At 41.1% G+C, this 22,039-nt stretch overlaps 1 protein-coding gene across 1 annotated transcript in view; it reads left to right on the top strand.

Annotated features, from left to right (window-relative positions):
• The first annotated feature begins 2,550 nt into the window (after window positions 1–2,550).
• Window positions 2,551–22,039, top strand: part of RBM20 (RNA binding motif protein 20) — a 188,510-nt gene continuing 169,021 nt past the window's right edge. Inside the window, exon 1 of the mRNA XM_012663890.1 lies at window positions 2,551–2,729. Coding sequence (XP_012519344.1) covers window positions 2,551–2,729 — 179 coding nt within the window. The remainder of the gene's footprint in view (window positions 2,730–22,039) is intronic.

The following is a 22,039-nucleotide window of genomic DNA, read 5'->3' as shown; positions in this document are numbered from 1 at the left end:
AATTCCACTTTCAGTTATTATATAACATGTGAATTGCAAATATTAAGCTGTAATCACAGAAATGGGATTTCTGAAAAACACATTGTGAATCATTCATTTTTCTCCAATTTTTTTATTTTGAAAATTTCAAACTTACAGAAAGGAAGCAAGAAAAGTCCAATGACTACCTAGATTAACCCATTATTTCTTATTTTGTCAAATATGCTAAATACATTATTTTCAAGATGCAGACAGCTGCGTTTGTATAATATGGCCTTCTTTTTTGCCAGTGAAAATGATATGGGGATAGACTTAATTGTATAAATATTGTGACTTCTAGGCCCTTAGCTTCCTGGGTTGGCTTGTTGTTCTATTTGGCTTACAAGGTTGGAATATAAAGAATTATGTTTATAATAAATGCCAGATTGAACACTGTCTCATCAAATATGCAAGATACCTATCCCTAACAGGGACTCTGCAAGCCAGGGGCTCCTCACTTCCAATTTACATATTTGGTAAGTGACACTCAGAGAGGTTGAGTCACTCCACCAGTAAATTGCAGAGTCTGGATTCAAAAACAAGTGTGTCTTTTCGACTACAAAGCCCTTTCCACCAAGGTTTTGGAAGATTCTCAGAGGGAGATTTCAATTCGCAAACATATAAAAAGTTTTCATTGTAATTTCTGGGAGAGCTGCAATGTTAACTTTAGGTTATTTCCTTTCACCAAGGAAGTCTGGGGGTGAGGGTGTGGGTGGGAGATGGAGTTTTAAGGAAACCAGGCACCAGTTTCTTGATAGAAACTAAAGATGATGAACTAACCATTCAGAGAACCGGACAGGACTCTTGTTCCCACCACCTCTTACCGGCTGTATCCTGGGACAAATCACCCCAACACCTCCTCATCTGTGAATTGGGGGCAACAACCAAGACCTCTTTTACCTGTTTTGTTTTTTTTTTTAATGAGACTCAGTTTTGCAATCTGTGGTGATCTGATCTTTATCAATACAAGAATTGATAATATTATTTCATGTCAGAGGAAGGAGAGAAGGGGGAAGAAAAGGGAGAGGGAAGGAAAGAGAGAGAGACACTCCCCGGGTAGGGTGGCAGAAATCAAGGGAGGTGCAAGCGCAGGTGTAGTTTTCTAAGGCTGAAAACTCAGTCGGGGTGAGAATAAAGCATTTTTCAGGAATTCAGATCTCAGAGAATTTATCTCCAGAATCTTCTTCTGTCCGGTTTCAGGAGGAGGGTGGGTGGGCTTGAGACCCTCAGCAAACTCCTCTCCAGGCCCTGGAGCAGCCTGGCCTGCGCTCTGGCTTCCAAGGCACCCAAGGCACGATTTTCTCCCCTTCTGGGGGATGCTGGTGCCAGGATTTAGAACTCCTGTGCGCCCGATGGCCGGTAAGGTCTACTGGGCAACCGCTTTCCCTGTTCTTTGCCCAGCTCCTGCCTTTCTGCTGTATCAGGTACCTCTCAAATCTGTACCCGCCAGCCAAGACATTAAGCTGCACCTTGCGGGGTGTCTGCTCAGCCTTCAAAGAAGCAGGCTGTCCCGGCCCACAGCTGTGAACCGGTGTGCGCAAGTGGGACAGGCGCACGCGGGTGCCTGGGCAATTAACAGAGCTTCAGAGGCGGTGATGGCCAGACGTCGTCGGCGAACTCTCTCCTTTTCATCTTTTCCATTTCCACCGAGATTTGGCCAATAAATAACAAGAATAAGACGTATGCTTGCTTTTGTCTTTGCGTTCTCCGGGTTGTGGCAGGGTCTTTTAAGTGATGAGAAAAGGAAACGAGGAACCCACGGCGGCCCCACCGGCTGCTTCTGGGGACCCCTGAAATCAGCAGCTGCAACTGCCAGTTTGGAGACCCCCAGAGCCTGCAAGTCTCACCGACCTGGGGGAGGGTCCAGGCTTTCCCCCCTGGCGGAGTCAGGACCCTGGGGCTCGAGTGGCGCTGGCCGGGCTCCAGCCGCGGGAAGATGCCAAGCCCAGCGCACTTCGCACCGGCGATGCGCGCGGACGTCCGGGGCGCGCTCCGTCCGCCCGGCTCGGCAGGAGCAGCGCGAGGCCGCGCGCGCCGCCCCCGGGATAGCTGGAGGCCCCAGGGTCCCGGGAGAAGCAAGCTCGCGGCGGCGGGCCGCTGGCTGGAGTGTGTCTCGCCTCTTCACGCGGTGTATCGTTCTGCGGAGCGCCCGGCTCGGGACCCGGAGGGCGCACGGTGGCGGGTGGCACACGCTGCCCTCCCTCCCCGCTTGCTGCACTCAGGGTCAGTAGGCAGAGCTCCCCGGACCATCGGGCTCCGAGCAGCCCCCAGACGCCGAGCAGCTCCAGCCGGCCGGGAGACGCCCCCTGGCCCCAGCCCCCGCGTGGCCCGGCCGGACAGGCAGGAGCGGCGGGAGGAGGAGGAGGCGGCGCCGCGGGGACTGCCTCCTCCCCGCCCCTCGCGTCTCCTCCCCGCGCCACCGGGAAGGACAAGGGGACTGGGCACGGGGACCCCGGCCAGTGAGCGCCCGTGCCCCGGGACCGCCCCTCCCGTGCGCACTCTCGCCGCGATCCTGGGCCGGTCTCGCCCCGCATGGTGCTGGCAGCAGCCATGAGCCAGGACGCGGACCCCAGCGGTCCGGAGCAGCCGGACAGAGATGCCTGCGGTGTGTCCGGTGCCCAGGCGTCCCCAGCACCCCCGGGCCCGCGAGGGATGCAGCCGCCGCCGCCGCCGCCGCCGCCCCCAGCTGGCCTACCCCAGATCATCCAAAAGTAAGAGGAGGGAAGAAGGGAGCAGGAACCAGGGGGTGCGCTTTGGGGCTCTCCCCGGGTGCCCCCTTCGTGGCTCCATCTCCCGTCCCTGCTAAACTTCGCTCGGCTTCATGACGTTTGAAGTTTTCTCGCTCCCTCTCTGGGCAGAGTCACTGTCATTCTGGCTGCTCGTGAGGTCGGGGAGAGGGGAGCCAAGTTATTTGGGGGAAATCATTTCCTTTTTCCTTATTTCCTTTCTCTTCTTTTCAGGGATGTTACTGGATATTGTGAAGTGAAATAGCTCAAACTGGGGGGAAGTGGCCCAGAGACTGTATTTCATCTTTCTGGTCCCGAGAGGCCGCTGGAATGTATGGGGAGTCGTGCGCGAGTGCGCGCGACTGGGGGTGTGTGAGGGAAATGTCGCCCAGAACGAAACCACCCTCACCGGTGCCTCCGAAGTCTACTAGTGACTTGGGGGAAAGGGAGGTGAGAGTTTGTAAACAGCGTATTTTGCTCTGTCCTGAAAGTGTACACTTTTCAAGAAGGCCCTTTCGAAGAGTTCTCAGCTACGCAGCCGTTTCCCATTAATGTTACCACCTTGTGACTCGGGTGAACCGTGCGACTTGGGTCGTGAATTTTCAAAGTCGTCCTGCCCAATGCGTGAGTAGGTGGGGGGTGGTTAATAGCCCCCGAGAAGCTCTTTCAGCGCATTTGGGGGACATTAAAGCAAAACGGTGATGCTTTGTCTTGTTCCTTTGAGATTTTATGAGACAGTTTTAAGGCCTAGAAGGTTGGTTTATTTGAAGGATGTTTATTCTCCTAAGAGTTTACTCAGCTTGTAATGAAGCTCTCCAAACTAGTTTAAAAGGTGTAGGAAAGTGAATGATGGACGCTTCTGCGGAACTGAGGAAACTAGATAAATACACAAAAGTACAGCAAAATTTATCGCAGGGAACAGAAGTTTTCCAGCGCTGCTGTATTGATTGTGTAAACTTATCAAAATGTAGTAGGATAAATAACCGGTGATGGATGAAAATGAATGTAAATAGCAGTTAAATGTTTATTGTTTTGAAGACTGACTTATGTAATAGAAAGAATAGTGAAAATTCAAGTTTGACATTAAAGAACGCTGGTATCATGTTTCAGAACAAAATGGTTCCCTATTTTTGACTGGTGGAATACTAAAGCAACACTTATGACAATTTTTTGCTTTCATTTGATATTTTATATAACTTTCAACTATTAACAGTTTCCAACTGTTTGAAAATGAAAATATTTCATATTGTTATTTTTTTGTTTTACAAATTATTCAGCTAATACTAAATATGGTTGGCAGTTTATGTACATCATTATTTAAAGTTCTTCTTTATTTCCCAACAAAAATATAGAACAACAGAGAAAAACTACTTAAAATCTAAAATTTACTTACTAAAAAATCCAATTAGACCCATCATTAATTTGGAAACATCTGACATGCCTTTTACGGAGCCAGTGTCTTGTGGCTTGAAATGTGTCTTGTGGCTGCATGTTAAATTTATTAAAATTGCTTTAGTATTATAATCATCCCGCATTTTCCTATCATTTACTTTTAAGTAGGAGAAAACTAGAAACTTTATATTCACAGAAAAATCTTTGTAGGTGGGTGTCTCATTATGAAATGTTGCCAGATTGAAAATAAAATAACCATTTTGTGGAAACGGATTGTGTAAATTATATTTTAATTACCTCCCATAGTAAATAATTTACCCTATAAATCCACCCCCCATTTTGAAAATTCCATCCCTGGAATATCTTTTTTTAAAAGATAAGGCTGAGCTTTTCAAAGATGGTCCCTTCTGTTTGCAGTCCAGGATGGAGACATCAAGAAGCACCTAATGGCTTTGCCTTGTTTTGCATTGGTGACAAGATCAGTGTTCAGGGACCAGGTCCAAGGCTAGTGAATGTGCCCATAGGGTTTGATGTTTGCGTGCTTATGTTTCAGTCTTTCTTTATAAGGTTGATTTGGGGTTCGTGCTGAAATTCTGCTGGAACCAAGTGTAACATGGCAAATGCCTTGCAGGTCCATCTTTAATGCGCTGAAATTTGAGCAGGTTATTTTGAAACTACATTTGCATAATTTAATCTGAGCAACCATTTTTATGTAGTTCTGAGGTACTGTTTGCATCAGCCATCTTGAGAAAATGTAAGGCAGATACTGCCCTCGGCTGCAAAATGAGTTGTCTTCCTGTTGATTTGGGGAATTCTGTGAACTGGAGCTTTGGATGAAATTCTCTTCTAGTGGAACGCATATTAAATATTATTAGGGAACCTCTATTTTTTTCTAGTTATTTTTCGAGAAGTCATTATGTAATTTGTAAGAGGAGAAGTTTTGATCGCTTTCAAAATGATAGTGACATCAATCTTTTTGCGTAGCGCTTAAGGATTACAAGAATTTTTTCACTTCTTAATGTCTATGGCTACTGATTATATTAGCAATGGCTTTCATTTTAGGTAAAAGTTAATGACTTTGGTAAAACCATAGTAACAGTCATCATAAAAAACAATTCCTGTTCACATGTGTAATATTTCATCTTTAGAGAACGGATGTATACTACATTTAAGTAGATAAACACGAGGTGCGATGACAAAAAATGAGACTGATTTTGGTGTTTGTTCTATGGAAGCCAGTCTTAGTACTAATGAAGATTGCATCTAGAGTTAATTTCTGTGGTGTACTTTTGTTCTAATCAGGTATATTTAGTTTTCTTATCATTGCATTCTTAGCTTCAGTTAAGATCGTCCATACCTTTTCTGCTCTTGCTTACCGCTGACCCCTGGCCAATATTAGCATTAACTGTAAAGAGTGTCAGCTATGTTACAGACACTTACTCCTAATATCTTGTAAGATTTTTATTTTAAATGTGCATTCTCCAAGTTGGCCAATGCGGAGGTATTATAGTATACAATGTAAAACATTATTTAAGCGGTTTGGGCAACAAGAAATATAAATAACACCTTACGAGGAGATTTGGAATGAGTTAGGAAATCAGAATCATTTGAGAACTTAAAAAAACATATATTTTCCATACTAGCAGATGTAAGAAAACATTGACTGGTGTGTGTTAGCCGATGTTTGATAAGGATTTATCTCTTCAAACATTCACGATATTTTATTTCTGAAATTATTTGGTTTTAGTTGTGTGCTTTCAAATCAAACCTAATCCTTGGTTTATAAGAAGTTATTTATTAACCTTGATGCACATCAGAAATTTAAATGTTAGGTTGCAAGTTTTAAAACTGTCATCAGAATGAAAACAGAACCATTTGGTTCTGTGTGAAATGTTGAAGTCAGTGGTCAGATGGAACTAGAAAGTAAGTGTGCCACGAGTCACAGTGAAAACAGACCGAAGAAACACACACACACCTTTCATGAAGCGAATGCATATTTCCTAAATTATTTGATTTGTAGCAAAATATTCCTGGCTAACGCACGACATTGGGTTGCATATTGACTTTGTAGATGATTTTTTTTTCTTTCCAGATTGTTTTTATAAGTGATGAATAAAAAACAATTATAAAAATAAAAAGTTTTGTTTTAGCATTTGATAGCTAGTGTCACCTGAATGTTAGTGTTTGTAGTTTATGAAGACATAAATACAGTTTTAACTTCTTAAATTTATAATCTTCTGTATAGTATTAGAACACTGGCTGTCTGTGTTTTCAGAGCAAAGTGCTCCCCTGACTTAGAATAGAAAATGTTACAAGTAGCACCTCTGATATACAGACTTCGGCTCTAATTTTATAGACATCCTGCATTTGGAGAGAGTTTCATGTAACTGTTAGGGAGTGATACTCGGGCAAGTTGTGAGTGATGTCCACCCACTTTTGATGGTTATGCTGACAGTTACATCCACAATCAGGGGAGGAAATAAGAATTTGCTAAAAAGGGACATTACCTCACACTCATAGTCGGTCTTTTTCTGTAAAGAGGATGGAATTTCTAACATCTGTGCCAGTTTTTAACATCAGTTTGAGCCCATTTTTAGGGGAAATAGCAATACACTTGCAGAAGGAATTTTGAAAATTTTAAACACCATCTTAAACTACACATAAGACAAGCATTCTGCAGGGAAAACATCTGAGAGGATTAAGCATTTACCCCAACAGGGAGAGAGAGTGATTTTCTTAAATCACTTAGAAAAGTTCCTTTGCTTCTCTAGAAAGCCTCTTAAATGTGTTTTTTTAAACAAGAAATTTTGCTTGAGGGTTTGTTGTGATAAGTATTTTTGGATAGTACATATAGCCATCCACTTACGCGTTTTTCTCAAATTGCCAAAGAGATCAGTATTATAAAATGTGTACATTATTCCCATTAGTCACAGTCAATGACTATACATATGGTGCATGCAGAGTTGTTCTAATGCCAGTGCTGCAGGGGGAAAAAGAAGAAAAGTTTGATCACCCTTTTATTTGTCTATCCACTTATTTTTTTGCTAATTCCTTAGAAGTTTACCAAATTAATAATTTAAAAGAGCCCAAATCTGTCCATTGGAATGTGAACTCTGATCTGTTAAGATCTCTGCCTGTCCTAATAGTTGGGAGGGGGGGACCCCAACCAGGATTGACTCATAGTGAAGTGATCCCACATTATCCAGTTTCTCTCTCTGCCTCTGATTTATTTTTCTTATAGCCTTAGGTTCTTGACTCCAGTTTAAACTAATATTTTTTCCCTTCCCACGGTAGCCAATTCTTGAGTAAACAAATCAATACAGCTCAGTTGATAAACAAGAACACACAAAATGCTGGGAACTAGGGTCTAACCAAGTGTTAGAAATTAAAATGTACTGAACTAAATATGGAAAGTAAGAATGGAAGAAGGTGGAGATAGATAGTGGAGTTAAATAAAAATCCAAAGAAAAATCCAGCAGCAAGGCTGTCTGCTCCCTTCATCTACCCAGCTTTCCCTGCCAGGGCTCTCCTGTAGCACAAAATCCCACTTAATCTGATTTTTATTTCCCGGCACAGTAATTACTTAGTTTGGGATGGTCTAACTGATACGATTTTGTATATTTTAACAGGGAAAGTTGCCGTGGATCCATCCACAGCTGGTGCAAGTGACTGGTAGCTGTGTTTAGAATAGAGCGTTGAAAAGTTTTGCAGAAAGTAAAGTGATCTGTGTTTCAGAAAACCCAAGCAAAGACGGTAATTAGTGATTTAAGAAAGGCAATTCCCTTTCTGGTTAATGAACCAAGCTGGATCTTAGGAATATGTGTTATCGTGGGTGACTAATACTGCTTGTTCCCACCAGTGAGTAGACTGGGAAATCCTGACGCTAATTAAGAAGACGCATTTTTGAATCAGGAAAGTGAATTTGGTTTCCGACACCACCAAGGGGGTGTTGGTGGTGGTGAGCTGATATTTTGACTGGCTCCTCCATGGGTGGTCACTGATTAAATTCCACCCAACTAAGGCGCTGTACAAGGTTTCAGTCTTTGACATTTACAGACAGCATGTGTGGGGACAAGTCATCACTGCCAGTTGTTTGAGGAGGAGGTGGAAGGGAAGTACCCCTCCCCCCCAAATATTTTGTGTGTTTTGGTTATGTGGATATATCCATCTAAAATGATGAAGTCTTCACTGTGGCAGATGTTACAGTCAAGTTCATTGATCCTCCTCTTCCTACAATGCCTGCTGGATTTTGTAAGATAAATAAGTCCCCTGATGATTTACAAGGCAACTTTTCCAACTTGCTGACAGCAGGTCCGCAGGGGAGATGGCACATATTGATGCTAAGGTACTTTATGAGCAAAAAGGGAGCAGTTAAGCAACTTCCATGGGGATGTGTTAATAACTCATAGCTCAGTTTGCTGAATAAATCTTTCCATGTGTTCAGAAACAAAAGCCTGGGAGTCATGCATGTGTTTGGGGGTTGGTTATCACTCCATGAAGATAGTTTTCATGCCATTTTCCCCTTCTTTAATGTGGGTATTTGCTTTAAGGATGCACTAGGGCCATTTGCTTCTGCCTTTTCTTTGCACCTGCTCTGTCTCCATCACACTAACGACCCATCAGTTCTCACTTGCCGCCTCCCACTCTGGCCCAAACCTGCAAACCTCTACTCTCAGCTGTCTGGACATCTTAAATACTTTTCACTTTTGCAACTTCTCTGCAGACTCTTTCCCAAATATTTTATTTATTTATTTATTTTTTAGAGACAGAGTGTTGCTCTGTCACCCAGGCTGGAGTGCAGTGGCACCATCACAGCTCACTGCAACCTTGAATTCCTGGGCTCAAGTGATGTTCCCGCCTCAGCCTCCCAAGTAGCTGGGACTATAGACGTGTGCCACTACGCCTGGTTAATTAAAAAATAATTTTTTTTGGTAGAGATGGAATCTTGACATTTTGCCTAGGCTGGTCTGGAACTCCTGGCCTCAAGTAATGCTCTTGCCTTGGCCTCTCAAAATGCTGGATTGCAGGTGTGAGCTACCACACCCAGCCCTCAAATATGTTTTCAAATTTTCTTAGTCCTGCCATCAAACTTGACTTCCAGTGTCAGGATTAGATGAGGTAATATGTATTTTAAAGACAGCATTAATTTCACTAAGCCTCTTCTTTTGGTTTATTTTGAATTCATTATTGAACAGAATGATTTAGGATCAGCTTGATGTTATCAAGTGTAAGAGGAACATCTTTGCTTTAAATTAATTATTGAGTTTCTGACAAGGAGGATCCGAGTGGGGGACTGGGAGTGTGACCTGGACAAGCCAATTAACCTCTCTAATCTAGCTTCTCCAGGGATTGGAAATGATCGATGGTAGTTCCTTCCAAGAATAAAATTAGGTGAATCTCCAGGAATATTGCTGACTTAATGTAGAATGCCACCCTCCGTCCCGTCCCCCTACCTGATAAAGAGTATGTCCTATGTCACACGTCAGTTAAATTTTAGCCATGAGCGTAGGTACTTTTTTGTGAGATTGATCACTCATGAAAACAATAACTGCAAAAAGAGAATCAAATGCTTTCTTTAGCATTTGCAAAGAATATTTGGATCAATGACATAGTTTTAAGTCAGAAAAGTGCATGCTAATGTCAGTGTAAAGGAAGAAGTTTTATAATCTTTAGAGATTTTTAATCTCTAAAATTTTTTTTTTGTTTAAAAATAATTTTTTGTAATGTTAATTATTTTGGAATGTTGAAGTAAATAGAGTTTGTAAAAAGAGAGCTGTTTTCAATTTAGGAGACAGATCCAATTATTTTCATGTGTCTAAATTGGATTGCATTAAACCACAGGCAGGCTGGAGTGTGTTTGGTGACGTTATAGGTTTTAGGGGCAGAAAACGTAAACTTAGGACCCACAAACGTCTTACAGGAGCGTGGCTGCCGCCTGGATTCATGAACCGGGACACGCAGCCGCTGGCTGCAGAGCCCCGCTGGAGCTCGGGCCCTAAAACAGCTTTGCCGCCTTGCAGATGTCATGGCTGTCCCAAAGCTGGGCCTCAGGCTTCCATGTGGCCTGACGGTATCAGGAGACCGAATGTTTCCACAGCCTCTTAAAGACCTGGGCGCCTCGGGGGCTTGTGCTGCGTCCTCCCAGCCTGGCGGTAGCCTGGAAGTGTGGAGAAACTTTATCTGATATTTTAAAAGATATTTTTTAACCTTCTGCCTAAAAAGGAAGATGAGTGTGTGATTAAATCTTGGTTTGTAGACTTTGAGTTATGTACATAAATTAGAGAGAGCCTAAGGATATTTATTGCAACATTGTCTAGAAGAGCAAAAAATTAGAAACCAAGGAAATGTTTCTCAGTTGGGAAAACAAATCATGTGCATGTATAATGTTATGTGCCATTCAGCCATTAGAATGATGCTGTTATCTTGCATTTATTCATATGGAATGAGGACCATATAATATGGTTAACTAAAAAAAAAATTACAAATAGCACGTATATAAGGATCTCATGTTTGTTTTTTAAAAGATATGCATGGGCGGGGCGCGGTGGCTCACGCCTGTAATCCTAGCTCTCTGGGAGGCCAAGGCGGGCGGATTGTTTGAGCTCAGGAGTTCGAGACCAGCCTGAGCAAGAGCGAGACCCAGTCTCTACTAAAATTAGAAAGAAATTAATTGGACAACTAAAAATATATAGAAAAAATTAGCCGGGCATGGTGGTGCATGCCTGTAGTCCCAGCTACTCGGGAGGCTGAGGCAGGAGGATCGCTTGAGCCCAGGAGTTTGAGGTTGCTGTGAGCTAGGATGATGCCACAGCACTCTAGTCCGGGCAACAGAGTGAGACTCTGTCTCAAAAAAAAAAAAACAAAAACATATGTATGTGTGTGTGTGTGCTGGTGCCTGCAAGCCTGGGAAAACATCTGAACAACAAATACAAAGATGTTAACAGTGGTTCTCACTCTGGGTGGTGTAATTATAGTGGTTTGTCTTTTTTTTTTTTTATTAAATATTTTCTATTTAGAAAAATTCAGTGAGCATATATTACTTTTATTATGCAATCAGAGGAAACAATAAAACCATTTCTATTTTTAAAAATAAAAAAAAGGGTAGCCATTTCTCATTGGTATTGCACTGTCTTTAAGACTGAGCTGCCCTTTAGATTCTGAGAATTGCTTTCGCCCAGCCCTCCTGTTTTCATTTGCTAAAGCAGCAAATCAGAGAAGTCAAGCGAATTGTCTAAGATCACACAGTGAGGAAGCGGTCAGACTGGGGTGAGAATCATCATATTTCTGTCGGTTGTTTTTTTCTGCTAGCCTATCCCTTTGTCTGCTTAAAAATGGGGGAAAGAGAAGTGGAGGCCATTCATAAATTCACCATTTATCTACTGGCCCAGACTGAGTCTCTCCTGGACATCGCATGCCCTGTTCCTTCCTACCAGACAGAAGCTGACCATCACATTTCTCCTCTGCTTCTCTTGATTCAAGGTTACTTTTCTCCAGATCCTTAATAGGGAAAAACCCAATACCTACTTTCCTTTCCTACCCAGAAACATCCTCTTGAGGCCTTCGAGCTATGGTGTAAAGATGAACCCTTTAAGGTATAAAAGCTTAACTAATATTTTTATTTAAGGGAAGCAAGACACACTTTACTTCTTACTCCCAAGCCAATAGCACGTAATACTTGTTATAATTTCTGCTACCCCATCCTCCACTCTCTTTCAAATTTGTTTCAACCAAGTATATAATTTTGACTGTATTTCAAAAAAGTAAACTTTGTTTTGGGGGGACTGCATTTGTGTTCTTTCTTGCTCTTTCATGTGTACTCTCTATTTTTTTTTTTCCTGAGCTATTTAAAGGTAATTTGCATAACCACAATTCTGTTATCATATCTAATGAAATTAGTCTTATTGAAATATTTTTTGCTAATAAACACTAGATTTTTAATTTTTTCTAGTTGTCCAAAAAATGTCTCCCACGGTTTTAAAAGTGGTTCAGTTCACATGTGCGTTTATGATGTCTCTTTCTTTTAATCTACCAAGTGTTGTATTCACCTCTTTCTGCTCTTCGTGACCTAGTTGTCTTATAGAAGGAACCGTGATCTGATTGTGTCTGTTGTTTCCTCTTGACCAGATTCAGGTTAAGCTTTTTGGCAAAGAGATGCTATGAGAAATGTGTGACCCACTGTTTCATCCCTTGGTTAACATGGTGACCACCAGATTGCTCCATTGTAGAGGGACATTTTTTTCTTTGTGATTAGTAATAAGTTGTCTGTAGGGGTGATACTAAGAGATCCTCTGAATATTTTGTTTCCTAACAGACTTTCATCCAGTGGTTTTATCTTTTAATTTGATCAAATTTTTCAAAAGCACTTTCAACGAAATATATGGACCTAGAAAGATAAGTAAATATTGTTTTAGAATGGACAAGCTTGGACATATAGTTTATATCAAACACCCTTGTAAATGTGTTTGCATTGTACCACCCTGTGGATATTAATAGTACGTGGAACCACCGGATTTTTCTAGTCCTGACTTAGCAGGACTAGACTAATGGGCCAGCTACTTCCCACTGAACTCCTGTGGAGGCGTTCTGTCTCAGGCTGCAGTGCCTTTTAATGTCCATAGAGTGAATATAAATCCCCTTTAATGCAATGGCGGTAAGTGGATGCTAATGTAATTTTTACCAGCTCATGAGATTTTTTAGGCATCCTCTTGACGCTATGTTGGCTCTCTGCACGAACCTTTTAACTCCCTGTTCAAAATCACTGTATGAAGCAGACTTTAAAAATGACTGATGACTTGCCCTGGAGCCTAAACTGGGTGAGTTGCGGAGCTGGGCAGTGACTACCAGTTTGTTGCTGTTTTTTAGATTTAAGTTTCACAGCTATTTTTGCCTGTTCTAGTTTGGTCCTCTTGTTTTCATACACAAAATATGTATGGGTGGGGAAAGTGGCGTGGAGTAGTGAAAAGGAGCAGGAGCAGGCAGGCTACGGGTTCTACATTCAGCTGTGCCACCACTAACCCTGAGCCTCAGTGTTCTCATCTGTTAAAGGGAACAATAACAATAAAGTGAGTAACAACTAACTTATTGAGTGCTTCCTGTGCGTACCAGCTACTATTCCTAGCACTTGATGTATGTTTAACCCATCTAACCATTTAACAATAATCCTGTGAGGTAAGTGCCATTATTCTCCCCATTTTACAGATGGGGAAACCGAGTCACAAATCTTACTAGGACTCAGGAAAGCTAAGAAAAATAGTGTTTATGAAAGAACTGGTGGGTTGGGGCTGGGAAAATAATATGTAAGTTCAAGTGATCCTTGCTTCTCTCTATAAATATCTGTATCCTTCAAATAATTTATAAAAAACTCACTCATCACTTACAAAGAAAATATAGGAAAAATATGACTGAAATAAATTTGAAAGTAGGTCAAATTTAATTTTTTTAAATGGTCATTGAAAAAGTTGGATTATTTTATTTGTCAGTATTGTCTAGGTCAAATTTAATTTAAGACAAACTAAGCAACCCAATTAAAACTTTTTTTTTCCTGTTTCTTTTTTCCTTTCTTTTTTTCTTGTAGCTTTAAATATGCCTTTTGGTTTAAAGTGAAATCTATATCCCAATTTAAATTCCACAAGAAAATCCGACTCTGGCATTCGATTGACTGTCTTATTCTGCTAGTTATGCATGTTAGGCAAGACCTAAATTCGATGCTCACAGAGAGTACATAAACACTTATAATCCTCTCAGCATGTGCTAAAATAATAACAGATATGATAGTTTGATTTGCAAAGTGAGCCTCTGCCAAGTTCTACCAGACCCTTTTTGAACCAATTCAGAAAACCAGGATTCCGCAATGATTAGTGTCCCAGGCTCCTATTAATAGCAATAGGAATTCCTGACTTGAAATATGGACACATGAAACTCAGTCTCCGCCAGACAAACTTTTTGAACTGTCTTTGCAGACATTGTCACAGGTGTGCTTTTGCTTTAAGAAACCGTGGTATGCAAAAACCAGACTGAATAGAATCAATAAATCAGGAAAGGGTTGTTTGCTTCCAACCTGCGAAAGGGTTTACGGTAAAGATCCTTTAAACAGTGAGTTCCCCAGTGTATTTCAAATAGAAATTCAAGAATGCTAAGAATTCAGAGATCTAATAATAATTTTTAAAACTTTATCTTTTTTCAGTTTTACAGAGGTATAATTGAAGTACACTAAGCTGCACACGTTTTAAGGACCCATCAAACCATCAAACAGTTGAGATAATATACCTTTTATCACCCCGAAATGTGTCTTCATGCCTTTTACCATATATCCTTCCCTGTTCCCCTTACCTCTTCTCCCTCAGGCAAACACTGATCTGCTTTCTATCACTGTCACTATAGATTAGTTTGCATTTTCTAGAATTTTGTATAAAAGAATCTAAATATGTACTCTTTTTTTTTTTGCTTGGCTTCTTTCACTCAGCATAATGATTTTGTTCAGAAATATCATTTTTAGAAATTGTGATAAAGTACATATAACATAACGTTTATCCTTTAACTATTTTAAAATACATAATTTAGTGACATCAAGTACATTTACAGTGTTGTGCAACCTTCACCACCATCTTGTTGCAGAACATTTGTATCACCCCAAAAGGAAACCCCATACCCATTAAGCAGTTACTTCCCATTTCTTCCTCCCCTGGCCCCTGGAAACCTCTTATCTACTTTCTGTCTCTATGGATTTGCCTATTCTGGACATTCTGTATAAATGCAGTCATATCACAGGTGGCCTTTTGCGTGTGCTTTCTTTCACACAACGTGATGCTTGCAAGGTTCTTCCATGCTGTATCACGTATCAGTACTTCGTTCCTTTTTATTGCTGAATGATATTCCACTGTATGGGGAGGTAACATTTTGTTTGCCTGTTCATCTACTGATTGACATTTGGTTTGTTTTCACCTTTTGGTTATTGTGAGGGGTGCTGCTATGAACATTTGTGTACAAGTTTTTGTTTGAACATCTGTTTTCAGTTCTTTTGGGTATGTATCTTGCAGTGGAATTGGTGGGTCATATGGGTCCATGTTTAATTTATTGAGAAACTTTCCAAAGCCCTGCACCATTTATTAAATATTAATAATCCTCTCCAGTAATGAATGAAAGCTCCAGTTTCTCCACATTCTTGTCAGCACTTGCTATTTTCTGATTTTTTCTTTAATGGCCATCCTAGTCAGTATGAAGGGGTATCTCCTGCAGTTTTGATTTGTATTTCACTGATGACTGATGATGTTGAGCTTCTTTTCAGGTACTTGTTGGCTTTTTGTGTATCTTCTTTAGAGAAATGTCTATTCGAGTCCATTATCCATTTTTAAATTGGGTTGTTTATATTTTTGTTAGGGAATTGTAAGAGTTCTTTATAAATTCTGGATGCTAGACCCTTATCAGATGGATGATTTGCAAATATTTTCTTCCATTCCATAGGAGTTTTTTTAGCATATGATTTTGAAGTTCATCCATGTTGTTGCTGGTATCAAAAGTTTGGGCCTTTTTATTAATGAGTAGTATTCTATTTTACAGCCATGCCACAAATTGTTTATCCATTTATCTGTTGATGGACATTTAGATTGTTTCCAGTTTGGGGCCATTAGTAATACAAATGAAGCTGGTATAAACATTATTTTGCAAGTCTTCAGCTGAACATATTTCTTAGTTTCTTTTGGGTAAATATCTAGGCCAATGATAATTTCACCTTGTAGGAACACAGATGTTATGTACAACAATCATTTTTTGGGTGAAACCTCTTTGAAATTTTATTACTGTGTCTTTGAACTGTGACCCTTCAAGGCATTTAAAGAACACACACTTTTTCATCTTTGTTTTCAGAGTCAACCACTCATTAGCTTAGTTTTTTGTTTTCTTCTGTTGATGAATCTTCCTTCAATAGTTTGTCATTTGGCAAGTGATTATTACCATGAAAGTTGGGACGTAAGATGAATAAGACAAGAAAGTTGCAGAACTTCAAACTGGAAGGGACCCTAAAGATTATCTAAGTCAACTCTCTTACGATAAAAAAGGAAATCAGCTCCAGAAAGGAGATCGGATTTACCAAAGGCCAGTCAAGTACTGGGGAAGTTAGGCGGAGCGTGGAAAACGCGTGTGCCTGTGAGGGTAATTTGAAGTCTCCCGGCCATGCGCAGCAGTGCCGGGGCGAGCAGCACCCTGGTTTTGAAGTGCTGTAGCATTCACAGGGCACTTTGTTTCCTCCTAGGTTATCCCATTTAATCCTCCAACAACCCTGTGAAGTAGGTAGGGATTAAGTAACTAGCAGTAGCTTGGGGTCACCTAGCCAATGATTGGAGAACCCAGGCTCAGAGCCAGGCCTTCTGACTAGGCCCAGCTCGTGCCACCTCCTCTCTTTCTTTTGAGCCCCTCCTCCTTTTCCATGCCCACTCTTGCCCCCTTAGCCCAGGCCTCCCAGCTTCTCCCCCTGCCTCCTGCTGGGCGGGGGCTCCATCCTCCTTTTCTCTCCACCAGCACAGCCTGAAGCTTGTCTTCTGTTTGCTTAAAGCCCAGCTGTGGCTTCCCACTGCCTGTAGCTTCAGATTCAGGCTGCTGGGAGGGCCCTTCCAGGCCTGCCCCACTTAGCTTTCCAGCCCCTGGGCTTGCTGTCCTGTCTCCCTCTCCTCAATCAGAACATTCTAGTTCGTCTTTGTGGATTCTGCTTAGACCTCATCTCTTTTAGGAACTATCTCTGACCCCAAGCAGGAAGGAGAGGGTGGTGTCCCTCTTCCTGTAATACGGCATGGCCCCCACTGTAGCATTTGTCCTCCGCTTACCTCTGGTTTGTCTCCCCTAAATGCTGTGCAGAGTCCTTGCAGGCAAGGCCAGTGTCATGCATCTTGGTCTCCTCAGCACCTAGCAGGGGCCCTGGCACCTAACTGGTTGAATATATGGGAGGATGAGGAACTTAACTGCAGTTGAACTTTTGATCTAACTGACTTGGTGACGAGACAAGCTACTCAGGGCAAGAGCTTCTCATGGGTGAGGACTGATGTGACGCCAAAGCTTACCTTCTATTTGGACTGTCTGAAAGGACCAGACAGACATTTGTGTTTGGAGAGGTAGTATAAGGGGAGCATCGATGCGGAAAGTCAGAAGGCTGAGCTCTGCTCTGGGCTCCATCATTAAGCCACCGTGTGACCCGAGGTGGGGCACTTTGATTCTTAGGTTCCGCATTTGCTAAAGGGGCTGTAGGGCGTGGAGCTTGTTCTAACAATCGATGAGATGACACGTGAACACGAGTTGGTAGGATCCAGTACCGAGTACACGTGTCGTAATGTAACCTGACTTTTTGTCTCATTCAGTCATTGCCAGTCAGAGACCGAATCGTGTACAGGCAATTTCCAGGCTGAATTTCTTTGTGAGATTCTGTCCAAATAGGAGACATGGTGGAAATGACCACCTGGAACACTCCTTTAAACCTTGTTGCATCAAAGCTTTTAATGACAGAAATTCCTGGGTCACTAAAAGGGTTTTTAAGCCCTAAGTTAGTACTCTGCTTATTTCAAGCAATTTCTAAAATAACACAACTCAGTGCAACTGTAATGCTGAGATACTATTTTATTATTACCTTGACATTTTGGATAATGACAGTTGACTTGTGGCAGATAAAAAAAAGGAGTTGGCTGGAAAATAAGTTATTGTTCATGATTTCTCAACGAGACCTACTTGGACCACCCTATTTAATGAGCATCCTGAATCCATCCCTTTCTGTTCAAGCTGCCTTACCTTGCTCTAATTTTTCCATTTGTCATCTTCTAACAGATTATATAATTTATTTATTTGTTATATTTTTATTATCTGTTACTTCTCCTTTCACCCTGCCCCACCACATAAGCTTTACAATTGCAGAATTTTTGTTTTTTTTTGGAGACAAGGTCTCGCTCTCTCACCCAGGCTCGAGTGCAGTGGCACGATCACAGCTCACTGTAGCCTCCAACTCCTGGGCTTAAGTGATCCTCCTGCCTCAGCCTCCCAATGTGCTGGGATTACAGGCGTGCGCCTCTGTTCCAGGCCACAGAATTTTACTCAGGGCTTTACTTCTCAGAGCCTAAGAACAGTCCCTGGCACATTGAAGATGCTCACTAAATAATATTTGTTGAACCACTAAGTGAACTGTTAAAATACTGACTTCAGTGATTACTATGTGGTGGCATTTGTTTGTTTTCCGAGTCCACCTGAGATATGAACCATATGGGCTTCAGGATCTGAGTTTTGTGATTGGGGAAACTGAAAGTGGAAGGCGTTGGAGGATCATAGCCTCTGCTCCTGTGTGATTCTTGGAAGTAAACTCGCTCCGGGCATCTGTGACTTGGTGCTGCTCTTGTCACTGCCTGGCTCCAGCAGTTGCTCGTCTAGCCCGACTCTCTTTGGCTGAGATCTGAGGTGTGTATTTGGTGGGATCTTGATGGTGGAGGAAGAGCAGGCCTGGGCTCAGTCCCTAGAAGTAGATGCCAAAAAAACTGGAGTAACCTTGTGTCCAGCAATAGGGGATTAGTGAATAAATTTCACTACATTCTCCCAATACTATGCGATCATCTCTATGGACTGATTTGGAGAAATCGCAAGAATATATTATTAAGGGAAAAAAACGGGAAGTATATATAGTTGGCTATTTTTTGTGTAAGAAAGAAGGGGGAGAGGAAGCTAAATATATATTCCTATTTGCTTCAGTGACCAGAGGGGCCAGATCTGAGAGCTGTTGGAAGCAGAATGAGCAGGAAGATCGTTCTGCCTACTGCCTGATCTCAGGTGCTGGGAGGATATCGCGGGGAAAGGAGAGATTGGGGGAGATGATCTTCAGTGGCGCTGGTGTGGACAGGAGCCAGCACTCGACTGTGGTACCATTAAGTTCCACATCAGACCTGTGCTTTGTTAGGATGGATGTAAAAGAATTAGGAAAGGAGAAAACACTGAGAAGCTGCCAGCCCACTTTAGTGAACTTTAATTTTCCAATTCAAGGAGCCACTTGTAGTTCACGGAGACCTAAATTATCCCATGATATTCTCAATCCAAATATTTAATACTGTGCCTAACTTCTCAGACACAATTAGGGGAGAGAGAATTGTGAGTACAGTACTACTCTGGGTCAGGAAAGGCAGGGGGGATAAAGGTAGTTCCCTGAGCATATCACTGCCCTTTCTCAAAAGAAATGTCTTTTGTCCAAAATGTAGAGCATTGAATTAGATGACTTTAATTAAAAATCACTCTCAGAGATTTTTAATTAAAGCTCCTGAGATTTCAAAAAAATTAAAAATTTAAAGTAGACATGTAAAACATATCACTTCAGGCCGGGCGCAGTGGCTCACACCTATAATCCTAGCACTCTGGGAGGCCGAGGTGGGTGGATCGCTCAAGGTCAGGAGTTCGAGACCAGCCTGAGCAAGAGCGAGACCCCATCTCTATTAAAAATAGAAAGAAATTAATTGGACAACTAAAAATATATAGAAAAAATTAGCCGGGCATGGTGGCGCATGCCTGTAGTCCCAGCTACTCGGGAGGCTGAGGCAGGGGGATCGCTTGAGCCCAGGAGTCTGAGGTTGCTGTGAGCTGGGCTGAAGCCACGGCCCTGTATCCCGGGCAACACAGTGAGACTCTGTCTCAAAAAAAAAAAAAAAAAAAATATCACTTCGTGGTGGAAATGTAAAATGATACGACCTCTATGGAGGAGAAGTTGGCCATATCTAGCAAAATTACATGTGTGTTACCTTTTGACCAGTCAATCCTGTTTATAGGATCTATCCCAAGATACACAGGCAAAAGTAAAAAAGGCCTATGCACAAGGTTCTCCATGGGGACACTATTTGTAGTAATAAAAGACTGGAAACAACCCAAATGTCTACCAATAGGGGATGGACTGTGCAAACTATGACACATCCACATAGTGTATTCTATGTCGCAATAAAAGGGAGGTGGATGATCTCTATGGGCTACTATGGAATGATCTCTAGGGCATACCGTGAAATGAAAGAAGCAGAGCGCAGAAAAAATGAATAGCAATGCTATCTTTTATCTAATAAATACATATGTATTTGCTTATAATTAAAAGAAATGGAAGAATAAACTAATAAAAATGGTACCTGTAGTGGGAGGGAGGAAATGGATTGAGTGGGTCAAGGGTAGAAGCTACACTTCTTGGAATGTATTTTGTTTTGTAGATTTGACATTGCAACCTTACAGATGTTTTCCTTAATAATAAAATAAATGAAATAAAAATGGAAAAAAGTAATCCCGAAAAATCAAGAGCAAAACAAAACAAACTTATGTATCAAGTTGGTGGCTTAACCACACGGAGAGTTATTTCAGATAATTTTAAAACACAATAATTTGATTATACATATCTAGTGGAATGTATCTTAATGTCAACATGAAATCCAAATAAATTTTGAGCTATTTTCAGTAATATTGTTAGTAATAATATTGACTTGACTGACACTAAAATATATACACACCCACACTCACATATACATGTATGTAGATAAAATAATTATGTCAAAATAATTAGAAACCAAGAATTTCAGTATACAAAAAAGGACACCAGTTTTACAATCAAAGATAAGTGAAAATCCTATAATCCTAAATTTGAATTGGAAATATTAGTATGAATTCCTGATATATTTTCTGTTAAATAAATAAAAAAACCTTTCTAACCCTGTCCACTGAACAGTCTAGAAATAATGACCAACATGGCAGCAATAAGCAACTGTAACATCCAGATCGTGGCCTCTAAATACAATTTTCCACTAAAAAAGAACTAAGAATCCTCATAAAAATGGCTGACTCCAGGTCTGGGGCAGAAAATAAGATACAAGATAAGCCGAAATATTTTGCTGTGCCAGGAAGCAAAGAGACTATCAGAGACTACTGTGTCCTGTCAAAAGGACTCAGAAGCCAACCTGAAGGGGCTTCCAGCATCCAAATATTGAACAATTTGAGCATTAAAAAAGAATAATTGTAGTGGATTGACTTATATCAAATATGTTAAAATACGTAAAATCCACGAGTTAAAAATTCAGAAGTTCCCACTGTAGGCTGCTGAGGAACCAACTTATTATTTTGAAAACTGGCCAAAAAAGGGAATGAATTAGGCATTTTTTTTCTGACCTTTCTTATTTGTTCCTTAGAGTATCTGAATAATTAATGAGGAAAAATTCTTCTTTTTAGAAAAATGTTATATATTAACTACAGAAGGAATGAACATTACCAGTTTGCAACCCCTAGTGAATAATGACTTCAGACACATGGTTGTTAGTGGCTGCTTTTTAGATGGATCAGGCTGACAACATTCACACCCACTGATCAACCTTAATGTCTCACAAGGCTTAAGATCTGACTACCAGTTTATAGAAATACAGGGGACAGAGGAACATGTCAAAATGATACCAGGGAGATGAAATCAGCTCATCAGCATGTGGGACATTCTTCAGGCCAGATGACTTGGTTTCTTTAATAAATTTCAAGAATAAAAATAGCAGGAGGGGTTATCTGTAGATTAAGAGGGACTTAAAATACTTATAAGCAAAATACAGTCTACAATTCTTGTTTGGATCCTAGCTCAAATGAACCAACTGTAAAAGATATATATCTGTGTGTTTGTGAGAGAGAGAGTCTAATACATTTGAATAGACTGGACATTGAGATTAAGGAGTTATTTATTCTCATATTATTTAGTTATGTGGTTATTTAGTTACTTATTTATAGATGTGCTAATGGTATTGTGATTATGTTAAAATAAAAAAGTTGTTATGCTGTGGAGCTATGTACCAAAGTATAGACAAAATGATATGTCTGAGATTAGCTTCAAAACAGTGATGGGGATGGGGGTCAGAGTAAACAAGATTGGCCACAGGTTGATGATTTTTTAA

Source organism: Propithecus coquereli, unplaced genomic scaffold (genome assembly GCF_000956105.1).
Source record: "Propithecus coquereli isolate 6110/MARCELLA unplaced genomic scaffold, Pcoq_1.0 Scaffold84, whole genome shotgun sequence".
In the NCBI taxonomy this organism is placed as follows: Eukaryota; Metazoa; Chordata; class Mammalia; order Primates; family Indriidae; genus Propithecus; species Propithecus coquereli.
The sequence above is the reverse complement of the archived record's forward strand: the minus strand, read 5'-3'. Positions and strand labels throughout refer to the sequence as shown.